This window comes from Bactrocera dorsalis, chromosome 6 (genome assembly GCF_023373825.1).
Source record: "Bactrocera dorsalis isolate Fly_Bdor chromosome 6, ASM2337382v1, whole genome shotgun sequence".
NCBI classification, from domain to species: domain Eukaryota; kingdom Metazoa; phylum Arthropoda; class Insecta; order Diptera; family Tephritidae; genus Bactrocera; species Bactrocera dorsalis.
In genome coordinates, this window is record NC_064308.1 from 20,021,844 (window position 1) to 20,047,988 (window position 26,145).

General features: G+C 39.3%; 2 protein-coding genes across 2 annotated transcripts in view; one reads left to right on the plus strand and one right to left on the minus strand.

Annotated features, from left to right (window-relative positions):
• LOC125779314 (uncharacterized) overlaps nucleotides 1-20,881 on the minus strand; it is a 280,552-nt gene extending 259,671 nt beyond the window's left edge. The window contains exon 1 of the mRNA XM_049460594.1: nucleotides 18,967-20,881. Within this exon, the coding sequence (XP_049316551.1) occupies nucleotides 19,039-20,355 (1,317 nt within the window). The 5' untranslated portion in view covers nucleotides 20,356-20,881 and the 3' untranslated portion in view covers nucleotides 18,967-19,038. The remainder of the gene's footprint in view (nucleotides 1-18,966) is intronic.
• An 818-nt stretch (nucleotides 20,882-21,699) lies between these two features.
• On the plus strand, nucleotides 21,700-25,789 carry LOC125779409 (jerky protein homolog-like). Its single transcript, XM_049460761.1, is given in 3 exon segments — nucleotides 21,700-24,584; nucleotides 24,587-25,053; nucleotides 25,131-25,789. Coding segments are annotated over 2 exon segments (903 nt in total). The 5' UTR covers nucleotides 21,700-23,924; the 3' UTR covers nucleotides 24,830-25,053; nucleotides 25,131-25,789.
• Nucleotides 25,790-26,145: the final 356 nt, after the last annotated feature.

The window sequence follows — 26,145 nt, forward strand, 5'->3', positions numbered from 1 at the left end:
TTTAGACTTAGGGTGCGCAAGCTGTTTAACAAAGCCAAGCGCACGGGCAGCTGGGAAGAATACAAGCGGCAGCTAACAATCTACAATAAGGAGATTAGGCTTGCCAAGTCAAACAGTTTCAGAAAATTCTGTGAGAGCGTCTCCTCGACCCCGGAGGCAGCCCGACTGCGCAAGGCGATGTCGAAGGGTAAGACGGACACAGTATTATCCCTAAAAAGACAGGACGGGACCTATACGACAAGCGCGGAGGAGAGGGCGGAAACACTCCTACAAACGCACTTCCCGGAGACAGTTCAAGCTGACCTAACCCCAGCTTCGGTCACGCGTAGGCCAGATCGCTCAGACTGGCTGACTGCAAGGAACCTGTTCACTGCAGACTCAGTCAGGTGGGCACTGGCCTCACCGGGAGTGGACGGCGTCTTCCCGGCCCTCTTGCAGCAACATATGGACATTCTCCTACCACACCTGCTAGGGCTGATGAGAGACAGCCTGGCGATGTCGTATATCCCCGAGCCATGGAGAATTGCTAAAGTAATTTTCATCCCCAAGATAGGAAGAAGAGACTATTTGTTAGCCAAGTCATTCCGGCCCATAAGTCTGACCTCTTTCTTTCTAAAGGGGATGGAAAAGGTAATAGACATAAGATTGGAGGTGCTGAAGGTCGCACCCCTGCATGCCAGACAACACGCGTACAGAACGGGAAGATCCACAAATACTGCTCTGTACCAACTCACGTCCGAACTGCAGGATTCACTAGTCAATGGCGAGGTAGCGATTTGCGCCTTCCTGGACATTGAGGGTGCCTTTGATAATGCGTCTCACACAAGCGTGATCAAGGCACTCGAGAGAAGGAATGTAACTCTCCCGATACGCAGATGGATTGAAGTCCTTCTGCGCACTAGGGTAGCAGAAACAACTGTGGGAGAAAGTAAGATTCGTCTTGGCACCACGAGGGGCTGCCCACAGGGCGGAGTACTATCCCCTCTGCTATGGATCCTGATAGTAGACGAGCTACTCGAGCTACTCACAAGCAATGGAATCCGCTGCCAAGGGTACGCGGACGACATCGTCATAATGGCGAGAGGCAGATTTGTGAACACTCTCTGTGACATTGTTCAAAGGGGCCTAAACTTGGCGAAAGGATGGTGCAACACGGCAGGGCTAAACATCAACCCAGCAAAGACCACATCACCCATTCACTAAGCGGAGATCTCTTCCGGGCCTGAGATCCCTTACAATCGGAGGCACAGAGGTGGAAATGTCTAAGGAGGTCAAATTCCTTGGCCTCACCTTAGACTCACAGCTAAGATGGAGCAGGCATTTGGACCTAACGCTATCCAAGGCAACCAGAGCACTTATGATTTGTAGACGCCTGGCCGGCAGATCATGGGGATGCAAGCCAAGCATCATTAGATAGCTGTATACCATGATAGTAAGGCCTATCGTCACCTATTGAGCGGTTGCATGGGCCACCAAAGTGGCGTAGTCCTCGGTGATAGGAAGACTGTCAAAGCTGCAAAGACTTGCATGTGTCTGTGCTTCGGGGGCAATGCGCACATGCCCCACGGTGGCACTGGAAGTCTAACTAGAGCTCACACCGCTTCATCAGGTGATAAAGCTAGCAGCAAAGCACACCATGCTGCTAATGTCAGCAGAAGGCTGTGGAAGAGGGAAGATCATGTCCTCTAAACAGATGGACGCCCTAGCGGAAAGCACACCGCTGGCCCTTCTCCCACGAGATGGCACAACAAAGAAAATTAATCTCAAAAAGAATTTTAAAGTAACTCTAGGCAGCAAGACGGAGTGGAACGATTCCACGCTGGGAAAGCTGCTGGAAGACAGTACCATTCAGTGGTACACTGATGGCTCAAAAACACCGGAAGGTATTGGGGCAGGTATTGCGGGACCGCGTACTGAGCTGTCAATACCTATGGGCTGCTTCCTAAGCATCTTCCAGGCTGAAGTTTTTGCCATCAGTCAGTGCGCAGAAGTCAACCTCGGCCGCAACTATCGCAACCAGCGCATAGCTATTCTCAGTGATAGTCAAGCGGCACTAAAAGCGATCCTATCCTACGAGACCAAATCGCTTTTAGTCGAGGAATGTATAGAAAGGCTAAACCGCCTATCCGTGTGCAATAGGGTGCACCTAATCTGGGTACCAGGGCACAAGGGGTAGAAGGGAATGAGATAGCCGACGAGCTGGTCCGCACAGCAGCAGCGTCCAAGATGTTGGGACCAGAGCGGTAGGACCCCACACTCTTAAAGAACTGCTCCGCACGGAAGAGAGAGCGGAAAGAGAGCGGCAGGCGGCAAGCATGCGCCACGCTAAGCTACTTCTGGGAGGGTACAATCTCTCGAGGTTTAAAGAAATAATTATCCTATCCCGTGAGAAATTCCGTCTCCTCGTTGCAATATACACAGGGCACTGCAAGCTCAGGAAGCACCTGTCCAACATGGGCATGGTTTCCTGTGCCAACTGCCGGTTCTGCGACCTGGAACAGGAGACATCAGCACACCTGATCCTGGATTGCACAGCAATCTGTGGGAGAAGGCTTAAGGCCCTGGATTCTGTCTATATCAGCAGGGATCACATCACCTCGCTTGAGGCCGGCAAACTGCTGGAACTGTTCAGGCTGCTGGGGCTCTGGGAGGTCAAGTGATAAAGCAGAGGGCACAATAGACCCTAGGTCGCGGTGCATTACCTCAAATAACTATTCTAATTCTAATTCTAAGACTTCAAAAATAGTATATAAGGCTTACAAATTTAAAATTAAAATTAGAATGAAATATTTATCAGCTTGAATAAGGGGTTTATTTCCCCCCCCACCAGTGGAAATGATCTAAAGAATCTTATTTAAGTTTTAACGTTTGATCTTAAAAATAAAACAGTTTGATTCTACAATTCAAACAATTGTTTATGCTAAGCCTCGAACCGAAATCGTAGAGCCACCACTGTTAGTTAGTGAAGAAGAAATTTTGGCCATAGCTGGAAAAATTCAAAATTGTTCGCAGAAATGTGTAATGCGTGCTTAAACGATGGAATATTTCCCGACCCATGGAAAGTCCAGCGTTTGGTTCTACTTCCTAAACCAAAGAAGCCTCCGGAGAAACCTTCATCATATCGACCTCTGTGCATGATTGACACTATTTTCAAAGTACATAAAATGTACTAAATGAGTAAGGCATCCACCCCCTCTACTCGGTAAAACTGGCGCATCTTAATGCTACATCACAATTTACCACAGCTGATGACACTACAGCACAACTCAACTCACCACACCTGTAAAACCCACTCAACAAAAAGGATGGGCAACAGGAAAGAAGACACAATTCGTTTACGCAACTCGTTGAGCACTCATCGCTGACACACATCCGTTTTCAATATTCGTCCATCAACATTTGTTTTTGAGAAATTCGCTAAAACACTGCGCCGGGTCGACATCTACGCTCCTCTACCGCGATTATATATTCGACCACGATCCTGCGGAAAATAGATCGCCAGTGCCGACCATCGTATTGTTTTCTCGCCGCCCACATTTAATGTAATTAACGTGATCATTTATTATTTCGATTATTAAATGATATTGTGAAAAAGCAAACAAAATTTACTTTTATTTTAATTATGACATACTGGCTACAATTGTAAACATGGTCCTTTGAGCCTAAAAGACAGGCACTACAAATTAACAGCCACAAGACGAACCACAAAAAAAAAAATAATAAAATAAAACAATATCCAGTGCAGTGCGGTAGAAGTGCAGTGGCGAAAAAATATATAAAACAAACAAAAAAAGCTTAAAAAACAAAAGAGCAGTGTCCCGGGAAAAAAGAAAAAAACATACATACATATGTATATACTATATATACATTAGGTGGAAAACTGCGGCAGAAACATTTCAGTTTTTATACTTATATACAACAAAAAGACAAAAAATAAAAGAAATTGCAGTGGAACGAAGAAAAAACCAAAACTGTAGTGACAAAAAAGGAAAACAAAAAAAGTGCAGTGTAAAAAAAGCAAAAAAAAGGTGACTATAAAAATATATACATATGTACATACATACATAAAGTGCCGTGGAGAAACAAAAAAAAAAAACAAAAAAAACAAAAAAAAAACAAAGGGCAGTAACTCAAACAGAACAATAAAAAAAAAGAAAACTATAATACAAAAACATATCATAAGGAAAATAAAAATATTAACAGTTCCAACAAAAAAAAAAAAAGACAAAAAACAACAGAGAAACAATCGGTCGCGAAATCTTAAAAACAAAACTTAAATAAGTAAAAACAAAGTTAAACAAATAAATGGGCACGAAAATCTAAAGCACAAAAAACAATAAAGCACTTAAAACATAAATCGGGCGCGAAATGTAAAAGCACCTATACAACAAAGCATACAAAAAACGGATTAAATGGGCGCGAACAATTAAAAAAAATATACAAACAGCAGCACAGGAAGGTAGTCAGCTGGAACACAGAACAGGGAACAAAACGCAGACGGCAGGCAACATATGCACATACCAAATACTTATACCATACAGAGTACCAAGTGAGCGTATTATGTCCTTTATTTATTTGATATATGCCTAAACCTTATAAAATTTTACCAAACACGGTAAAAGCCGAAATATTGTTTAAAATAATAAATGTATATATCGGGACATGCAATTGTAAAAATATAGAACATATTTACTTGTTACAAAGTTCCGGCAGTACCCCTTATGCTTAATAAAGTACTAAGCAGGACTGCAGTGCATATTTACTTATGTACGTACATACGAACATACATAGTATACCTACAGGAGCACAAAAGAAAATAACTTTTTTCAATTCCGTTTCGCGCTCTCTTTCTATTGAAAAATATAGAATCGTGCCTTATGCTTACATACGGCATAGAATCTGCATTTCTTTATACAACCTACACTGGGTACCAAATTATTAAAAATATAATTTATAATTAAACTTCAAAAAAAAGGTAATCGTAACTTTCCGTAAACATCTAAACGGAACGGTTACAAATTACAAAAAATCACAAATTAAAAAAATTATTTTTACTAAAAATACATAAGTTCGTGAACACAACGATACAAAAGCAGGGGTATACAAAAAATTATTAACTTGAACAATATTATACATATATCTAAACATACACAAATATTCAAAGTCCAATTATTCAGCAATACCTCTTGTTCTTTGGAAAACAAAAACAAGCAGGATTGCAGGCAAAAAAGCGAATTGATCTCTCGAACGAGCTCTCAATCGCTTAAGAATGTAAGAATAATCAGAAACACACAAAGAATTCGTGCATACTTACATACATATGTAAATAGCGCATTGATCTCTTCAACGAGCTCTCTATCGCACAAAACACATGTACATATATACGCATATAATACAAGTACACGTATTAGGGTGTGCCTAAGTACACAACATTAGGACATAAAAAATATAAATTAATTAAAACAAAAAAAAATTCAATAAAATTAATTATATAGCAAGTAAAATAAACGGTAATAATAAAAAAAATAAAGAATCCGTTTTATACGAAATAAGATCTTATTTATTAAAAAGAGAATTCGATTTACACTGAGACAAATTTAACTCATTTTGCAATATTTTACTATACAGTAAAAACAATGAACAATAACAAAAATCAAAGTACACATGGAGCTACACGCTCAAAACAGGTTGCAAGATTTATTTCAGAAAGTGACAGTTTGCACTGCACTAGATTTGCCGCTTCACCGATTCACGAAAACTCGGAATCGTTATTAGAAGTAAAAGGTCAAAATCTTAAAAACTTTTGGACTCGCCTCCAAGCGGCTCATGACGCCATATTAGAATCCGACGATTCAGATACACACAATTTCAAATCCTCGGCTTACGCAATATACGAAAACTGCTTAGACCAGTACGAAGAAACAGAAGCTATGATCTCCGATCAACTAAAGCTAATAACAGCAATTGCACCTACTCCCCACAGTAGAGTAGAGCTGCCAAAAACAGACAGTCAAAAGGCAAGTTCAGGCACCCACCTCGAGTTGCCCGCATGTGACACAGAAACATTTTATGGAGGTTATGAAGAATGGCAGTCCTTCCGGGACATGTTTACAGCCGTTTACATCAACCATCCACAACTGTCAACGGCACAAAAACTGTATCACCTCCGATACAAAACAAAAGGTCAAGCAGGCGAAATAGTTAAACAGTTCGCATTAAATGACGGCAATTTCATTTTGACTTGGGAAGCTCTAAAAGCGAGATACGAAAACGAAAGAATACTGGTCGATAAGCAAGTAACGACACTATTAAACTTGCCTAAAATTAAGAAAGAAAAAAGTGTAGAATTCATGTAACTAGAATCGACACTTAATATCCCCACAGACAGCTGGGATCCTATTCTGGTAAACATTTGCACCGCCGCATTACCAGAAAGGTCGTTACTTCTATGGGAGCAATCGCTCTCATCACGAAAAAAGTGCCCAACATGGCAACAGATGAAAGATTTTCTCACCACCCAATATGAAATTGCAGAAAGGTTAGAAGAAAAAATAATCAAAACTAAGAACATTAAACACGACCAAAATAGAAGCTTAAACAGACCCCAAGTTAGAAGCAAAAACAAATCAAACATAATTTTTAACAAAACACAATCGTTCACATCCGAACAAAGAAAACACACGTCATGCGAACTATGCACAAGAGGGCATAAGCTTAAAACTTGAGAGAAGTTTAAGAAATTAAACATTAACGAAAGGAACAACTTTGTCAGAACAAAAAGACTCTGTACAAACTGCTTGTCCAATACACATAATCTTAAAAATTGCAAAAGCAAATTTAACTGCTTAAATGGTCAGAGAAGACACAATTCAATGCTTCATTACAGCAGATATCCGATCCCTCTCCAAAGAAGCGCTTTTACAAAATTAACCACGGGTTCAATTGCAAAAGCAAATCACGAAAGCCAAAATACTAAAAATTGCCAAGAGACACCATGTTGCTCAAAGGCACAAAAAGTTCAAACGCTGCACAGCGAAACACAAAGTGGACCAGTTACCGAACTAGTTACAACCATACCAACTCAAGTTGAGTACAATACAAATAAATACCTTAATTCACAATTAAGAAAATTTCAAACTCTAGAAGATCAGTATTGTGAAGACTTCTCTAAAGCCACAACTACTCGATCAAATAATGGCCGGTACGTCGTACGACTACCACTAGAGTCACAATTGTCCAATACCTCACATATTGGTAGAAAAAACAAAGTAAGATTTCGGTTTAACAATTTTAAAAACTCAAATATATGTTACTTTTCGATCCAGCAGGATGGCTTTCGCCAATAATGAAAAAAAAAAAAAAAACAATTCTGAACAGATCCTAGAGCGGTGGCGGGCTACTAAACGCCAAATTATTGCATATATAAAAACATAAAATTTTCAAATAAATAAAATCGCAAAAGCAAGTTAAAAGATCACCACACTCCCAATGCGATAGTGTGACGCACCTAGACTTACAAAAAGCAAAGGTCGTTCTTATCATACTTACATAAGCGATCCTCATAAGAGTAGTAGATGGGAATCTGTTGTACAACATGAACATCCCACTTAAAAAATTATAATTCTAAATGAAGTCGTTCGCAATTACCGGCCACTCTCTCGCAAGATCCCTCATAGTCATTTCATAGTCCTAACTCCAGGGCTAAGGAGTACCTATTCTGGCCACATCTGAGCCAGGCGTGGAGTTTCTATCCTTCATAAGCCGTGAATAAATTAAATACAAACAATTGCCGATCATACAGAAAAGGCAACAACCGGTATACCAAACCGATAAAATAATAAATTGTAAATAACCGCTAATAATATTTTAATAGAAGCAAACAAAAGTCTTCAAAGCACGCAAAATCAATTATAACCTCAAGCATCAATATTTACACAATATACAATTGGCTATTAAAACCAAAATCGCTTCTTACAGCTAATATTCTGCAGCCTCGGTTACTCCACCTACAGTAAGCCGAATTACATGCATCCGATTATATATATAAAACTAGGCAAAATATTCGCATAGGGGGCCCAGGATGTTTAAATGAGTTAAGCATCCATCCCCTCTACTCGGTAAAACTGGCGCATCCTAATGCTACATCACAATTCACCACAGCTGATGACACTATAGCACAACTCAACTCACCACACCTGTAAAACCCACTCAACAGGAAAGAAGACACAATTCGTTTACGCAACTCGTTGAGCACACATCGCTGACACACATCCGTTTTCAATATTCGTCCATCAACATTCGTTTTTGAGAAATTCGCTAAAACACTGTGCCGGGTCGACATCTACGCTCCTCTACCGCGATTATACATTCGACCACGATCCTGCGGAAAATAGATCGCCAGTGCCGACCACCGTATTGTTTTCTCGCCGCCCACATTTAATGTAATTAACGTGATCATTTATTAATTCGTTTATTAAATGATATTGTGAAAAAGCAAACAAAATTGACTTTTATTTTAATTATGACATACTGGCTACAATTGTAAACAGCATGGTAAGAAATCGCTTAGAGTTAGTAATCCGGAAAGCTGGCGGATTATCAGAAAGACAATACGGTTTATAAAAAAGAGGTGCACCATTGACGCACTATACGATGTCGTTGACACAGCGAAATGCGCAGTAAGTGGCAAGTGATGGAAAGGTGGAACAAAAAAATATTGTGCGCTGATCACCCTGGATGTGAAGAATTCCTTCAACTCAGCAAAGTGGGCAAACATAACCAAGGCTCTGTATGACATACGCGCTCTTCAATATCTTATGGAAATTTTTATTAATTATTTTGAAAATAGGCGACTTTTATTCGATGCAGATGAAGGCACCAAGAGCTACTCTATCTCCAGTGGAGTACCTCAAGGATCGGTACTAGGTCCCCTTCTATAGAACCTTATCATACATAGGTACTAAGAAAACACCAACCGAAAGCTATTAAATTAGTTTCATGCGCAGACGACGGTATTGTGGTAGAAGTGCATAAACATCTCGATGACCTCCGCAGCAAATGCAATGAGTGCATAAACGGTCTGTGCCAATGGTTCTCATCAATGAGTTTAGAACTGACGGAGCAAAAGACTGTGGTCCTGCTCATAAGTACAAGAAAAGTAGAGGAAACTGTCTATATCTGTCACCATAGGGGAGTGCGAGATTCATTCACAGCCACACCTAAAATATCGGGGAGTATTAGTAGACTCAAGGCTTAAATTTAAGGACCACCTAGAATACACTGCAAGTAAAGAGAACAAAATCCTGAATGCCTTATCAAGAATGATGGTAAATAAAGGCTGTGTGCGTTCCAGCCGGCGTTTTTTACTCGCAAAGGTAATAAGACCGGTTATGTTATATGCGGCTCCAATACGGATCCAGGCGCTAGGCATCAAAGCATATGCCAGACAAATAAACACAGTGCACAGGTTGTCGGCACTAAGAGTTATCAGTGCTTTCCGAACAATTTAAAGTGATGCTGCTGAAGTAATAGCCAGTATGATACCCATTGACATCCATGGTGACGAATAAAAGCGAATATAACGGGTGATTTTTTTGAGGTTAGGATTTTCATGCATTAGTATTTGACAGATCACGTGGGATTTCAGACATGGTGTCAAAGAGAAAGATGCTCAGTATGCTTTGACATTTCATCATGAATAGACTTACTAACGAGCAACGCTTGCAAATCATTGAATTTTATTACCAAAATCAGTGTTCGGTTCGAAATGTGTTTATCGACAAATTTTGTTCAGCGATGAGGCTCATTTCTGGTTGAATGGCTACGTAAATAAGCAAAATTGCCGCATTTGGGGTGAAGAGCAACCAGAAGCCGTTCAAGAACTGCCCATGCATCCCGAAAAATGCACTGTTTGGTGTGGTTTGTACGCTGGTGGAATCATTGGACCGTATTTTTTCAAAGATGCTGTTGGACGCAACGTTACGGTGAATGGCGATCGCTATCGTTCGATGCTAACAAACTTTTTGTTGCCAAAAATGGAAGAACTGAACTTGGTTGACATGTGGTTTCAACAAGATGGCGCTACATGCCACACAGCTCGCGATTCTATGGCCATTTTGAGGGAAAACTTCGGACAACAATTCATCTCAAGAAATGGACCCGTAAGTTGGCCACCAAGATCATGCGATTTAACGCCTTTAGACTATTTTTTGTGGGGCTACGTCAAGTCTAAAGTCTACAGAAATAAGCCAGCAACTATTCCAGCTTTGGAAGACAACATTTCCGAAGAAATTCGGGCTATTCCGGCCGAAATGCTCGAAAAAGTTGCCCAAAATTGGACTTTCCGAATGGACCACCTAAGACGCAGCCGCGGTCAACATTTAAATGAAATTATCTTCAAAAAGTAAATGTCATGAACCAATCTAACGTTTCAAATAAAGAACCGATGAGATTTTGCAAATTTTATGCGTTTTTTTTTTTTTTAAAGTTATCAAGCTCTTAAAAAATCACCCTTTATGTACAAACTATCAGAGCCATCTATAGGAGCCAAAAGTGGAGAGAGTGAAAAGCTTAACGATATGGCAGCAGCGGTGGCAAACCTCACTCAAAGGACGGTGGACCTACAGACTCATACCGGATATCCATTCCTAGTTCGACAGACGACATGGGGACCTGGATTTCCATCTAACCCAAATACTACGTGGACATGGATGCTTTAGAAGCTATCTGTACAGATTCGAGCACGACATTAGTCCGAATTTTCCGTCGTGTTCAGAGTGCTGTGAAGACTGGACTGGAAAATTTGACGACATTTATGTGTCAGTCCACTGAGAAATGGAGAGCTGTCAGCGAAGCGGCAGCCTCAATTATGACAAAACTGAGACATATAGAGCAGAGTAGGCGTCCGTCAGTCCGTGCCATAGAAGAGACTTAAGGGGGTATTATAGTCTAGAAATTTGAAAAAATCGAAAATTTTTTTTTTCATATTTCGATAGTTTTGATATTCAAAAATATCTCCCTAAAAGGATTTTTCAAAACTCAAATTATTTTCAAAGTTATAGCCATTTTAGTGAGCGAATATCGTATAACGGTTGAGCGAATATCGTATAACGCAAAATTTTAATCAAATTATTTTCAAAGTTATAGCCATTTTAGTGAGCAATATCGTATAACGGTTGAGCGAATATCGTATAACGCAAAATTTTAATCGCGTTTTTCTCGAAACTACTATTTTCAACACTTCTGACATGATTTCTCAAGTTCTAATGAACCGATTAACTTGAAATTTGGTGTGGACCTTCTTTATATATCTCTCTATGGTTGGAACTAGGATTATTAAAAAATGATTATTAAAAAATTTAGATTTTTACTATTTTTAAAAAATTTTGATCTTTCCCAAAAAATGGGCAAAAAATTCAAACAGTCGCTATTTACTAAAAAAATTTTTGTTTTTTATTATCCTAGTTCAGACGATAGCGGCATTTATACTGATTAAACATTTTTTTTTCTTTTCTTATCCGATCACCCAAAGTGTTGGAATCGTGTCAGGAAGGGCGCACCTTTATTTTCAATCCCCGCCACGCCACCACGCCGCAATTAATCAAATTATCACAAAAATTTTTATTTTTTTTTTTTTTTTTTTATTAAAATATCAATAAATATCTGATAAAAAATTGGATAGTAAAAATGTTCTTAGTTTTTTTTTATTGGACTTTAAAAAATGTCGTTAAATAGCATTTCTAGACTAGAATACCCCCTTAAATGTCTTATCACTCCCACGAAGTATTACTTAATTAGGTGGTTCCGTGGGAGAGTCTAGAGTTGGGAGTAGGTTAGGTTTAGTGGATTAAAGTTCCGCACTTCGGCTTTTGATGTTTTACCTAGTTAAGAGATTAGAATTAAAAAATGTATTGACGAACGAAATTTTAATAATGAAGATTAGATTCAAACGTGAACTCTCAGAGCGTAGTACAAACAAAGTGTTGTTCTGTACAACTGTAGTGGTCTATGCGGAGATTACAACAATTAAAGAAAGCCTTCTCGTTCTGACAACGATCAACACAAGGAACCAAGGCACCACTCTACAATAAGACCCTGGAAAAGACTCCGACTATTGTAGGATCTATCTGGATGTAGAAGAAGAAGAAGCGATTTCAAAGTTCTATATAGAAAAAGCTGAAATGCTTTGTATAACATATTAGGGGGATTCTTGCTTTTGCAAGATTGCAGATTTCAAAACCTCTATACCGAAATACACAAGGGCACAAGAGCATCCATTGCAGAATCTAGTGATATATGATTGTGAATTGGCGCACCTTCTGTATTCATTCTTAACAAAAAAAAACTGTAACAAATCTTTATAATTTAAATAGAAATTATAAAATCTATTTAAAATTTACCTTCCTCAACAATTTAACGACAAAATATGTATTTAAGTAAAATGACAGCTAACACAGGGTTGCAATTATTTCTTTTACCTGTCGTTGCCCGAAAATAAACATGTGTTTTGGTCTGACATATTTGATAGCCATTACAAATAAGTTTCTGCCTGTGTTTGTTGTTGTGCCGTTGCATCTATTGTTTTCAGTAAGCTAAATTGCAAAGATAGAAGATTAGAAAAGATGTTGAGGATCATCAACGAATTAATAACATAGTAGAGATGAATTGTTTTGGTATTAGCTGCACCATAATTTAAAATGAATAAAAATAATTTTTGGAGCTCACACGAAGAAAAACGAATTTTAATAATTTTGTATAAAACTGAAGGAATTCATGAACTTAAAATTATATATGTAATACAAAAAATCACAGAATATACATATACATAATAGAAAGAATCAACATATTTCACAAATAACGGGTGATCAAAGTACAGGTTTATATATTTTTTCAATAGCCTTTTTCTGACAGATTACGCGTGGACTGTGTCTCGCGTTCATGTTATTTTTGTATTGTTTGGCATTTCATCATGGAAAGACTTACGCCTGAACAGCGTTTCTCCTCCTTCTTTACTGGCGTATTCACCGCTTAGGCGGTTATATTATTATATATTGGCGTGGCGCCAATTGGAGATTCCTTTGCACATAGTATTCCCTCTCTTTGCTCCTTTAGTCTATAATATTTCTTTTGAACGTTTCCATTTGCATCTTCAAAACGTTGGAAGGCCTTTTGCCATTCAGGATGTGCATTTAATAGTAGAATGGTACCGATCGTTATAATTTCCTACAACAACCTGCATTCTCATCTTTGTTGTAAGATCAGGGTCCTAATTTCCTGTTAGTTTTTCCAACAGGGTTGATTGCAATCTCTTATCGCCGCATTTCCTGTATAACTATTTAGTTCTGTGAGATGAACCTCTAATCCTTCATTTCGAAGGTATGCCAATAATCGTTCTGCCCTAAATTCATTACCTATACCGACTTTTTTGGTTTACCGAATTTCGAAAAATGGTCAATAATTATCGCTTTCTTTGCGGGTCAGTTTCTATTTGTTGTGAGCTTATCTAATCCTGTTACAAAGGATTGATTTGAAATGAAAAATATCAATGTGCACTAATTCATTTTTATTGATTGAAATTTCCGGTTTATTGGATGTCTATCATATTTGATTTATTGGCATTTTTGGTAGTTGTTTATTAGTAATTGATGTTCCTTAAATTTAGGGTAGTATATTTTATCATTTAGTGAATTATACGTTTGCCACCATGCAAAGATTCTTTTGTATGGTAAAGTGATATTTGCTTGCGTAATTCCTCTTCTTCTTCTATTTCTGAGTCTGTTTTTGTGCATTTTACAAATTTTAAACAGAGAACGTATAATATAGAGAAGGTTCAGTTGCGGACAAGCGTGTGAACTGTCAAGATCTAACAAAATCCTATTTCACCACTTTTGGCTGAGAAGGAGAAATTTTAACAGTGCTGAGCGAACAGAGCTGAACATTCAATGAAAATTATGCTCAGAAATATACTTACATTGTTATTACAGAGGTATGTTGCTCTTTTGCTAATATTTTTATACGTTTACATGCAATCATATCAATTGATATGATTATCATTTTGCGTATTTTTCTGAATACATGCAAAACTGATAACATTCTAATTAAATTGTGCTATTTTCAGAACTATATTTGTAGTTAATGTGCGAATAAGAGCTATTTATAAAATATTTATAATGTTTGATAATATTATATAATTTCATATAAATATGTATGTACATATGTATGTATATGAGATACCCTAAAACACCTAATATTATATATTACAACAATATTATATGTAAATCACATTTCATCATTTAAATTTTCATATGCATCTAGATATTAGCACATAGTTACATACATACTTATGTAACGGGTGATTTTTTTGAGGTTAGGATTTTCATGCATTAGTATTTGACAGATCACGTGGGATTTAGGTAGAATTCGATTTCAAATCGTAATATTATCATTTATCAGTAAAAAGTGCGCGCACTGCCCTATATGTACATACCCTACAAGAACACTGACAGTCAGCTGAACGTACATTTGACTGTCAGAGCTGAAAGAAATTCAGTCAGCGCGCAGAACAAAGTTTCTATCATTTTCTTAAGGGCCTAGTGAAAAAACTGATGTAAACAAACGCATGCGTGTGAGCTTGCATCTCTCTTTAACACACTGGTATTCGGAATTAAATCAGTATATATCTCTACTGCTTACTCTCATGCTTTTTCTTGGTTCATTGCTGACCACAAATCTGTCAAAGCTGAAAATTGTCAATAATGACTGAAAAGCTAACATAGCTGCAATTTGTCATTTATGACTGTAAATCTTTCAATGATGACACATTTTTTTGTTTAAATTAGTTTTATCTTTATTCATTTATAATTTGAATATTAAAATAACATTTATGTCAAAAATGTTGTAAAAAATTAATATAACTCTATATATTAAAATTAATTACATCAGAATTAAATTCGATATCTTATAAAATTTCTTTTTAAATCTATTTTACATTATAATATAAAGGGTGATTTTTTAAGAGCTTGATAACCTTTTAAAAAAAAAAACGCATAAAATTTGCAAAATCTCATCGGCTCTTTATTTGAAACGTTAGATTGGTTCATGACATTTACTTTTTGAAGATAATTTTATTTAAATGTTGACCGCGGCTGCGTCTTAGGTGGTCCATTCGGAAAGTCCAATTTTGGGCAACTTTTTCGAGCATTTCGGCCGGAATAGCCCGAATTTCTTCGGAAATGTTGTCTTCCAAAGCTGGAATAGTTGCTGGCTTATTTCTGTAGACTTTAGACTTGACGTAGCCCCACAAAAAATAGTCTAAAGGCGTTAAATCGCATGATCTTGGTGGCCAACTTACGGGTCCATTTCTTGAGATGAATTGTTGTCCGAAGTTTTCCCTCAAAATGGCCATAGAATTGCGAGCTGTGTGGCATGTAGCGCCATCTTGTTGAAACCACATGTCGTCCCGATTAGGCACAAATCCTCTTGAACCAAATGGGGCGAGCCTCTCCAAATGTACTACTTTCATTTTACATCGTGCTTTTCCATTTCTTTGTATGCGGTATACCACGTCATTAAGTCGTTTCATCACCATATAGGGTCCTTCCCAGGCTGTCTGCAGTTTCGGGGACAAGCCTTTCTTTCGAAGTGGATTGTACAACAGGACCAGATCACCTTCTTCAAAACCTTTTGAATTTGCCGCTTGATCGAACCGGTCCTTCATCTTATTGCTCATCAGATGCGTATGCTGTCTTACCATTAGATGCAATTCATTCATTTCTTCCTTTAAGGCAGAACAATAATCTCCATCATTTCTTACAGCTGTAGGATTCGTTCCAAACTTAAGATCAGCAGGGAGTCGCAGATCAGATCCGAAAATAATCTTTGCCGGCGTGTAACCAGTTGTCTCGTGCTTCGCTGAACGATACGCCAGCAGGAACATCTGGATGCGCTTGTCCCAATTCCGTTGGTCTTTATCAACGATTTTCCGCAGATGTTCTTCGAGCGTTCGGTTGAATCTCTCTACCATCCCATCTGATTGTGGGTGTAGCGCTGTTGTCCGTGTCTTGTGGATGCCCAATAATGTACAGACTTCTTGGAAAATGGAAGATTCGAAATTTCTGCCTTGATCTGAGTGTAATTCGACGGGCACTCCGAACCTTGTTATCCAATTTTCTACAAACGCTTCGGCTACGGTCTTCGCTTCCTGGTTTGGTAAGGCATATACTTCTGGCCATTTACTGAAATAGTCCATGACAACCAGTAGATATTTGTTTCCGGCCGTACTGGTTGGGAACGGACCTGCAATATCCATTGCGACTCGTTCAAATGGTGATCCCACGTTGTACTGTTGTAGCCTACCGCGACTTTTGGCTATAGGACCTTTAGCTGCCATGCACTCTACGCAATTACTTATCCATTCTGCTATGGAATCTCGACAACCGATCCAGTAGAACCGTTGTTTAATCTTCTCTATAGTTTTTGTAATTCCAAGGTGCCCTCCACTAGGTCCATTGTGATATTCTTTCAATACTTTCGGGATCATGGACTTCGGTACTATGATCAGCAGGCGAGAATGTTTGCCATCTTCGCTTTCCCAGGTACGATGAAGGTATCCATTAACGAGGTTTATGCTGTTCCATTGGGCCCAATATGCTTTTGCAGTTGGACTCTCGCTACTTATTTGTTCCTTTGGTGGTCGTACCCCATTTTCTTTGGCCATTACCAGCTTTGCAAGATCAGGGTCCTCCAGCTGATTGATTCTGATGCGGTGAGGAGTCCAACCATCTTCAGGTTCTATATTCAGTAATCGCACGTCGATTATACCTTCTTTTCCTTCTGATTTGGAGCAATGTTTACATTCCAGTGGACAAGGGCGACGTGATAATGCATCGGCATTTTTGTGGTGAATCCCCTTTCGATGTTCCGTTTCGAAGTCGTAATTCTGTAATCTTTCGATCCATCGTGCAATTTGGCCTTCCGGATTCTTAAACTGTAATAACCACTTTAATGCTGCATGATCAGTCCTCAGCAAGAATCGTTGTCCATACAATTACTTGTGGAAATGTTTTACACATTCCACCACAGCTAGTAGTTCTTTTCGCGTCACACAGTAGTTTTTCTCTGGTTTCCCGAGCACTCTGCTGTAATACCCAATTACTCTTTCTTGTCCGTCGATGAGCTGAGACAGGACACCTCCAATTCCATAAGCGCTCGCATCTGTATCCAGGATGAATTTCTTTCCAGGTATTGGATAAGCCAACATCGGCGCCGTACAAAGTAGTTCCTTAAGCTGCTCAAACGCTTTTTCTTGTTCCAACTGCCATACAAACGGGCGATTCTTCTTTGTTAAATCATGTAAACTTCTAGCCACGTTCGCAAATCCAGGTACGAAACGGCGATAATACGTGCATAAGCCGAGGAAGCTGCGGAGTTCATGAATGTTGGTGGGTCGAGGCCAATCTTTCACTGCTTTTATTTTTCCTTCCTCGGTGTGAATTCCCTCAGTTGACACTTTATGTCCGAGATATGTGACCTGCTTCTTCCATAATGAACACTTTTTGGGATTCAAGCGTAATCCGGCTGATGCTATTCGCTGAAAGACTTCCTCTAGATTTTTCAGATGATCATCAAAACTTTTTCCCATGATGATAATGTCATCAAGATACACCAAACATGTCTTCCAGTTGAGTCCTTTTAACACATGTTCCATCAGTCGCTCGAACGTTGCAGGCGCATTACATAACCCAAATGGCATCACAGAGAATTCCCATAACACGTCGCCCATACTGAAAGCGGTCTTTTCACGGTCACATTCATCAATCTCGACTTGCCAATATCCACTTTGTAGATCTAATGTAGAAAACCATTTCGCTCCAGACAAGGTGTCTAATGTATCGTCGATTCTTGGTAGAGGATAACTGTCTTTCTTTGTGACATCATTCAACTTCCTATAATCTACGCAGAAACGGGTGCTACCATCTTTCTTTTTAACTAAGACGATAGGTGAGCTCCATGGACTTATTGAAGGTTCGATTACACCGTTTTTGTGCATGTCTTCAATAATTTTGTTAGCATCCTCACGTTTTGCTAGTGGAACCCTACGCGGAGCTTGTCGGATTGGTTTAGCGTCTCCAGTATTTATGCGATGCTTGACAATGCCGGTTCTTCCTGTGTTTCCTTCGTTTGCAAATATGGATGCGTATTTTTCTAATAGTTTTTCTGCTTTTAATTTTTCATTTCCATGCAGTTCGTTCAGCAAATTATTTAGGAGTGTAGGACTTCTCTGCTGTGGCTCAATAGTAGGTTTCTGTTGTGACCGTTCGCATCGTGCTATTGCACTTATATTCTGGCACTGTCCAATTACGGCTCCTTTCTTCAGACTTATAGGCGTGTTGAATTCATTCACTACTCTGACCGGAATGATGGCGTCTTCACTAGTTTTCACAAGCGTTCTTCCTACCAATATGGGTGTATCTATTTTTGTTGGTTCCACAATCCACAACTCTTCAGTCCCACCTCCTCCATTCACTTTGGCCCATACAATCGCCTCAGATTTTGGTGGAATACTCTGATTATCATCAACAATCACCCTCTTACTTTCAACGTTGGTCACATATCCGGTGTTTATAGGCATCTCCATGTTCTGGCAAAACAGCATTTGCTTGTTTAAATCCAAAGTAACCCCGTGATCAATCATGAAATCTACTCCCATTATAATTTCATCCGTGATTTCTGCTACGATGAAGATGTGATTAACTTCCAGGGTACCAATCATCACTTTGCAAAACACTTTTCCCGCGACAGCTGCTTCCTCCCCGGTGGCCGTTCGAAGCTTGCAACCGACTAATGGTTCAACCGTTCCTCTTACCACATCCGGTCGGATAATTGAATGTGTGGCACCAGTATCCAAAGTAAGCGTTGACAGTCGTCCATTTACGATGCCGTTGATAGTAAGATTGTTGTCATGGCGACCTATTTGTGATATCGAGATGGCGGGGCAAATAGTTGTGGGAACCAGCTCACGCCCCTTTGAACTGTTCCGTTTTAGTTTAACGACTTGTGAGATGTGGATGCTCCGTCCTCGTTATCTGTTGGTTGTTTCCGTTTTGATGGGTTTACTTTTATATTGCAATTTCGGGCAAAGTGACCCGCTTTTCCACAGTTGAAACATCTTCCTGTTGTATTTACTCGCGGTGCAGCAATTGTCTTCAGAGTCTTCAATATTTCTTCCATCAGCGCCGGTTGTTCCATTTCAACCCTTTGTACTTTGTGTGCTGGTTTACTTAGTAGGGAAGCTGTTTCCTGTGTGAGGGCGTGCGAAACCGTTTCAGCAAACGTTCTTTTTGGCAATGCATATGTGGCGCGTTTGGTGTCCACATCACGAATTCCATTTATGAAACATTGAATTTTTACCCTCTCAATGTAATCCACAGGTGCATCTGCATTTGCCAAATGAGCCAGTCGTTCGATTTCAGTTGCGAACTCTTGCAATGACTCGTTCATCTTCTGACCCCTATTTTGCAGTTCGATCTGGTATATTTGTTTCCGGTGCTCACTACCATATCGTCTTTCTATCGCACTCATCAATGCCTCATAGTTGTCCCGTTCACAGTCTGGAATAGTCTGAAGGATTTCTGCCGCAGGCCCTTTCAATGATACAAACAAGGACGCCACTTTGTCCGCTGCATTCCAGTTATTGGCCATTGCTGTCTTTTCAAACTGAAGTTTGAAAATTTGAAATGGAATACTTCCATCGAATGTGGGTGCCTTCAATCTTGGATTATTTATTGATGGTGCAGGGCCATGCAGTTGCAGTTCTCGCATACGATTACTCAGTTGAAGAAATTCTGATTTTAAATTTTCTTCTTCATTTTTTAACGTGCTTAATTCCTCTTCAAATTTTGAAAATTTCTCTTGCACTTGTTTTTGTACTTGTGTAGTATTTTCTGTAATCTGTTGTACCAAACGCTTTTCTAACTGCGTATTATTTTCAGTCATTTGTTGTGTAAGGCAAGACTTTAACTGCGATGTATTTTCAGCTATTTGCTGTGCCAGACGATTTTCTGTTTGCACTGCATTCTCTGTTATTTGTGATATATTTTCAGCTATTATTTGCTTAAAAGCCACTAACAGCATGTTCGTGTCTGCACTTGATGATGTTCGTTGTTCTTCTACTTTTTCTTCTACCTTTGTAGAAGTTTCTGGCCCAACAAATTCGAACTCGTCCACATTAATTCCATCCGCTTCCATTGCTTCACGTAATCGTGCCTGCAGATCCGCCTTTTGTCCGCTTATCGGCAAATTACGCTCCTCCAGTTCCTTTTTTAATTGCTGAATTCTCAATTCTCCGAATTTAACCATCTTGAATTTGGATTATTTGACAATCCCACTTCTGACACCAATTGTTACGAATTCACTCTTGCTAGTTTACTTTGTTAGGTTCGTATCTCTGGATTGACAAATAAAATCAACACTGTTTAATTTAATTCAACAACTCTTTATTTCACAACTCGTCTACACTATAGCAGTTTACTCTTAGCACTGGTTGATTACGTTGGCGCTGCCACGGCTTATATAGCCACGCACTTCTCGCTGATGCCGACGTGTCCTTCTAGAATATCGCGTCTGGAAATTACCAGAACATACGGCTATACGGCGCCAGACGCAAGCAGACAGTCGCGGCGCCAGACTCAGCAATTGTTTAACTAGACAAGCAGACAGTGCGGCGCCAGATGTCTATTGTTTCGACAAGCAGACAGCCGTGGCGCCAGATGTCTACAACAAGACAAATGCTATTCCATATACCTACAGCTATTGTTCATAATCAGGGATGCATATAGCAATACAAATAAAACTTAATACTACTTTTTGTAACAATATATAAGCAATATCATTCATAGGTTTCTCTTTTTAACATAAGCATTGACAGTCATTTGAGTGTCATTTTTTCGTCAGCTCTGACATAAAAAATGTGCGTGTATTAGTGAAACGATCAGCAGTTTCTTGTAGGGTATACAAAAACCAGCATACAAATATGCGTACACATGTAAATGTGTGCGTATGACATTCCCACACAAATAATGCATACACAACATACATACTTATAAGCGTTCACATGTAGATAGCATCATACATAGTTATATGCGTACACATGTAAATATGTGCGTATGACATTCCCACACAAATAATGCATACACAACATACATACTTATATGTGTTCACATGTAGATATGTCACCCGCAGAAATTACAAATATTGTTCTACAAAAACAACAATCGTCTAATATAGCATCAGCAGCGTCACCAGTCAATATGGCAGCCAAATAGTCGATGCCCAAATTTGTAGAAAAACCCACAACAACAATATTTTCATTCATGAACTCAAGCGCATTTTCAACAGGCAAACTCGCTGCATTCATAAAGTAGACACCATTACATCTCCCCGAGCATGCCTTTGCCTACAAGCGTTATTTCGCGACGATGGCAAAAGCTAAAAATCATAAATTTAACAAGTTCTGATATTTGTATGAGAAAGAAAAAGTGACAACATAGTTCATTTGTCGATTTTCAAGTCAAGAAAAGTATCAAAGAAAATATTCAATATTCCTCTGATTTATGTGTACAGTGAGGTTAAGTAGTACTCCGCTTAAATGAAAATCCTCCCCCTTAACTGCCTATATCTTGGAGCTTCTTACGGTTTGTTTTTTGAAATACATTCAAACTATTGTTTTAAGTACGAGTCGATTAAGTATCCGCAGTCGCTTATGTACCATATTATATTTTTATTTTTACAAACCCCAAACATCTGTATCTTTGAGTGTGGCACATAACCGGGATTGACTGTCTTTGTCAAGGAATGTAAAAAATATGTTTACGCGGCTTGCAAAAATCTGCGTCGATATGTATGCAAGCTCACATACAAACATACATATCTACGCTGGTTTGTATGTGAAGCTGTCTCAGCGGCAAGGGAAGCAGTGGCAATTGGCGATCGTTCGTTTGTGTTTTCGGCACAGCTCGGATTTTCTACCAACAACACAATGACGTGACGCTTTGTCGCTACGTCCGTCCGTCGACACATTGTCTCTTTGACATGAAAGCAAAAAATGTGATCTTCGCCATTGAGTGTACATATTTATACGAGGGCTGTCCGATAAATAACCGACCTCAACGTGAAGCTAGCGGCACATCTGAAAAAAAAGTTTCTACTTCAAATTGTGCATATTATAATAGCTACTCGCCAAAATTTCAGAAATTTATCTTGCGCAATTATCTGTTGACAGTCGTTTTTGTGAGTCTATTTCGGTGATTTCCCCAAAATGGAAAAAATTGAATTTCGAGCTGTAATTAAATTTTTTTTTTGAAAGGCAATACGCCTTCACAAATCAAAGATGAGTTGGACTCTGTGTATGGTGACTCTGCACCATCGTTTACCACCGTAAAATTTTGGGCAGCTGAATTTAAACGTGGTCGCAGGAGCTTGGAAAATGATGAACGTCCTGGGTGTCCAAAAACTGTAACCACTAACGATAACATCTCTAAAGTTCATCAATTGGTACTAGACGACCGCCGGATTAAAGTTAGGGAAATAGCTGAGATTATGAAGATGTCAAAAGAAACGGTTTGTCACATATTAAACCAAGATTTGGGCATGAGAAAGCTGTCCGCGCGTTGGGTGCCGCGTTTGCTTACGCTAGACCACAAACGTGCGCGCATGAACATTTCCAGCGCTCTGTTGGCTCAGTTTAGAGGCAATAAGACCGAGTTTTGGCGCCGGTTGATAACTGTAGACGAAACTTGGATTCATCATTATACGCCCGAAACAAAAAACCAATCTAACCAGTGGATTGAACAGTGGGAACCAGCCCCAAAAAAACCTAAAGCTGTGTCTTCGGCTGGGAAAATGATGGCGAGTGTTTTTTGGGACAGCCATGGAATTATTTTTATCGACTATCTTGAAAAAGGAAAAACTATAACAGGAGCATACTACGCATCATTATTGGACAAGCTAAAGGAAGAAATTTCGAAAAATCGGCCACATTTGCAAAAAAAGAAAGTCTTGTTCCACCAAGACAACGCACCATCTCACACCTCAACAGTCGCCATGGCGAAAATCCACGAATTGCGGTTCGAACTGCTTGACCATCCACCTTATTCACCGGATCTAGCACCAAGCGACTTTTTTTGTTTCCTCAACTTAAAACTGCGCTCGGCGGCCAGAGATTTTCGTCAAATGAGGAGGCAATCTCTTTCGTGAACTCGTATTTTGCAGACAAAGACGCCAAGTACTATTTGGAAGGGTTGCAGAGATGGGAGCATCGCTGGGAGAAGTGTGTGGAGTTACAAGGAGACTATGTAGAAAAAAAAAATAAAATTTGAAAAAGTCGAGTGCATCATGGTTAGGTCGGTTATTTATCGGACAGCCCTCGTATACATATGTTGCATGTAGAAGTTAGCACGAACCAAGCATAAAGTGCAACTACAGCGCACGCTCGCTATTGTGAACACTCTATAGTTCGAACACCCCATAATGTGAACAGACTTTTTTATGCATTGACTACTCTATAATGTGAACAAACCCAAAAGGCTCTATAATATGAACAAAAGACGTTAAAGTATTTGAATGTGGTTTACACAGATCTCAGCTAATTCTGAATTTGGGGAATCCCCTAATTGTAGAATAAGACTCTGATTTGTATTGCATGTACTGCGTAGAATACTTCAGTTGCAATTTTGTATTCGCGTGGAGTGTTTCGTTTTAGATTTTCTGTTAAAAATGAATTCTAAAAAACACACGTTTTTGACATTGAAGCAAAAAGCTGATATTCTCGATTCTTTAAAAAGAGGCTCATCTATGACGTTCTTAGCAAAGAAATATAATGTTGCTAAATCAACAATTTGTGGAATCAAAGCAAAAAAAAAGTGATTTTAATGTTCGTGAACAACACATACTCGGGACCTGGACAAAGAAGAACTCTGCGTCCTTCAGAGCTGCCCAAAATGGCGAAAGCTCTTTATCGTTGGTTTATCAAAATGCGGAATAAAAACTGTCCAGTAAGTGCCTTAATGTTGAAAGAAAAGGCCAAAGTACTGCATGCACAAGGAAAGGAAAATGAATCTAACTTCAACGCTAGTGATGGATGGCTTCAAGGATTTAAAAAAAGGTACGGTATTCGACTGCTGCAAATATCAGGCGAAAAACTATCTTCGCTGCCTCAGCTCGTGGATCCATTTAAGGAAAAACTTAGAGCTAAAATGGCCGAACTGGAGCTGTGTAACGACCAGTTATATAATGCTGATGAGTCAGGCTTATTCTGGAAACTTCTGCCAGAAAAAACGTACGTGTCCAGCATGGAAAAGAGAGCCCCAGGCGTTAAGTCGGAAAAGCAGCGAATCACGTTTTTATGTTGCTCAAACGCCACTGGATCTCATAAACTGAAACTTTTGGTAATTGGAAAGGCAAAGAATCTACGCTGCTTTAAAAACTTTCAATGGCCCACAGACTATAAGAGCTCAAAATCCGCCTGGATATCGTCGGCTGTTTTCAAGGAATGGTTTTATGAGTCCTTCGTTCTATAGGTGAGGATTTATTTTGTATTTTGTTAAAGGAGAAAGGTTTGCCAATTAAAGCTCTACTCCTAATCGACAACGCTCCTTCTCACCCAAATGAAGCTCAGCTGGCAACGGAGGATGGACAAATTTTGGCAATGTTTATGCCACCAAACGTTACTCCCCTTATCCAACCAACGGATCAAAATGCCATAAAGATCACAAAGTTGCATTACAGAAACAGCCTTTTAGCCTCAATAGCAGCTACAAACTCCAATTTTCGATGAAAAAAATTACTTTACGAAGAGCTATAAATCTTTTGGATGCCGCTTGGAGTCGTGTCAGCGAAGTAACATTAGCTAATTGCTGGAAAAATATTTTAAATTTTACGGCAGATGATGACGATCCCGAAGATAGTGTTCCGCTCGCAGTTTTAAAGAAAAAATGGGGAGCTGAACTTCGCGCCTTGATGAGCAATACCGTCGATCTCCTTAACAGTTTGAATGCTGAGGTTTGTTCGTTTTCGCAGAATCGCACAAAGATAAGTATGCAGGTTATTGAAAATGATTTTCTTATTAACCATTTCAGGCTGAATTAACGCTACCAGGCGTTCATGAATGGAACGAATTGAAGGTGATAATGCAAATGACGAGCATGAAGAAGAAGACGATTCCGATGAAGGCAGCGTATCGGAGGTAGAGGAGAGAATTAAGCGGACTGAAGCAGTTGAAATTTTCAACAAGGCGATAAGGTGGGCTGGTCATGAAGACGTCGATCCAAATGATGTAAATGTACTAAGACGTCTAAGAGAGAAAGCTGTGCTCCAACTTTTAGAAACGCAGAAGATACAGAAAAGGATGACTGATTTTTTCAAATAAAACCTAGATTTTGTATAATATGTGTTACGTAAAAATGTATATGTAATGAAAACATGAATAAAATGTGAATTCCAATATATAAATACGTATTATCCTATTCTGTTGGAGCATTCCATAATGTGAACACTTTCGATAATGTGAACTGCCTTGGTTTTAATTAGGTCAGATTATCAAGCGTGCGCTGTATGTCAACAACCCCGAAAATACAGCGCAAGTGACAACTGGTAAATTCTGCCGATGCAACCTCAGCACATCCGGCATATGCCAATCGAACATGCAATCGAATTGCTTGTACTAATTCTAGGAAATACATCACGCCACTTAATAATTCCGTGGCTTAGAATAAGTATAAATTAACCAAATTGTTAAATTTATATTTGAGTCGTTTTTGGTCAATAAAGCGGACACGCTGTCCGATTAAAAAATAATTTTTTTGGTATTCCCAACGCGGGAATACATAATTGGCGCCCGAGCAAATTCAGTCGGTCCGGTAGGAAAACTGGCGCCCGGTTGAAAAAGTATTTTCGATAGCGGTCCCTGAGTAACAAAAGTAAAAAGGAGGCATCGACGTGCCAGCCTTATCGAAAGACATAGCAGCAAGTGAAGTGAAAAAGTATTTTCGATAGCGGTCCCTGAGTAACAAAAGTAAAAAGGAGGCATCGACGTGCCAGCCTTATCGAAAGACATAGCAGCAAGTAAAGTGAAAAAGTTTAGGCCAGCGAAAT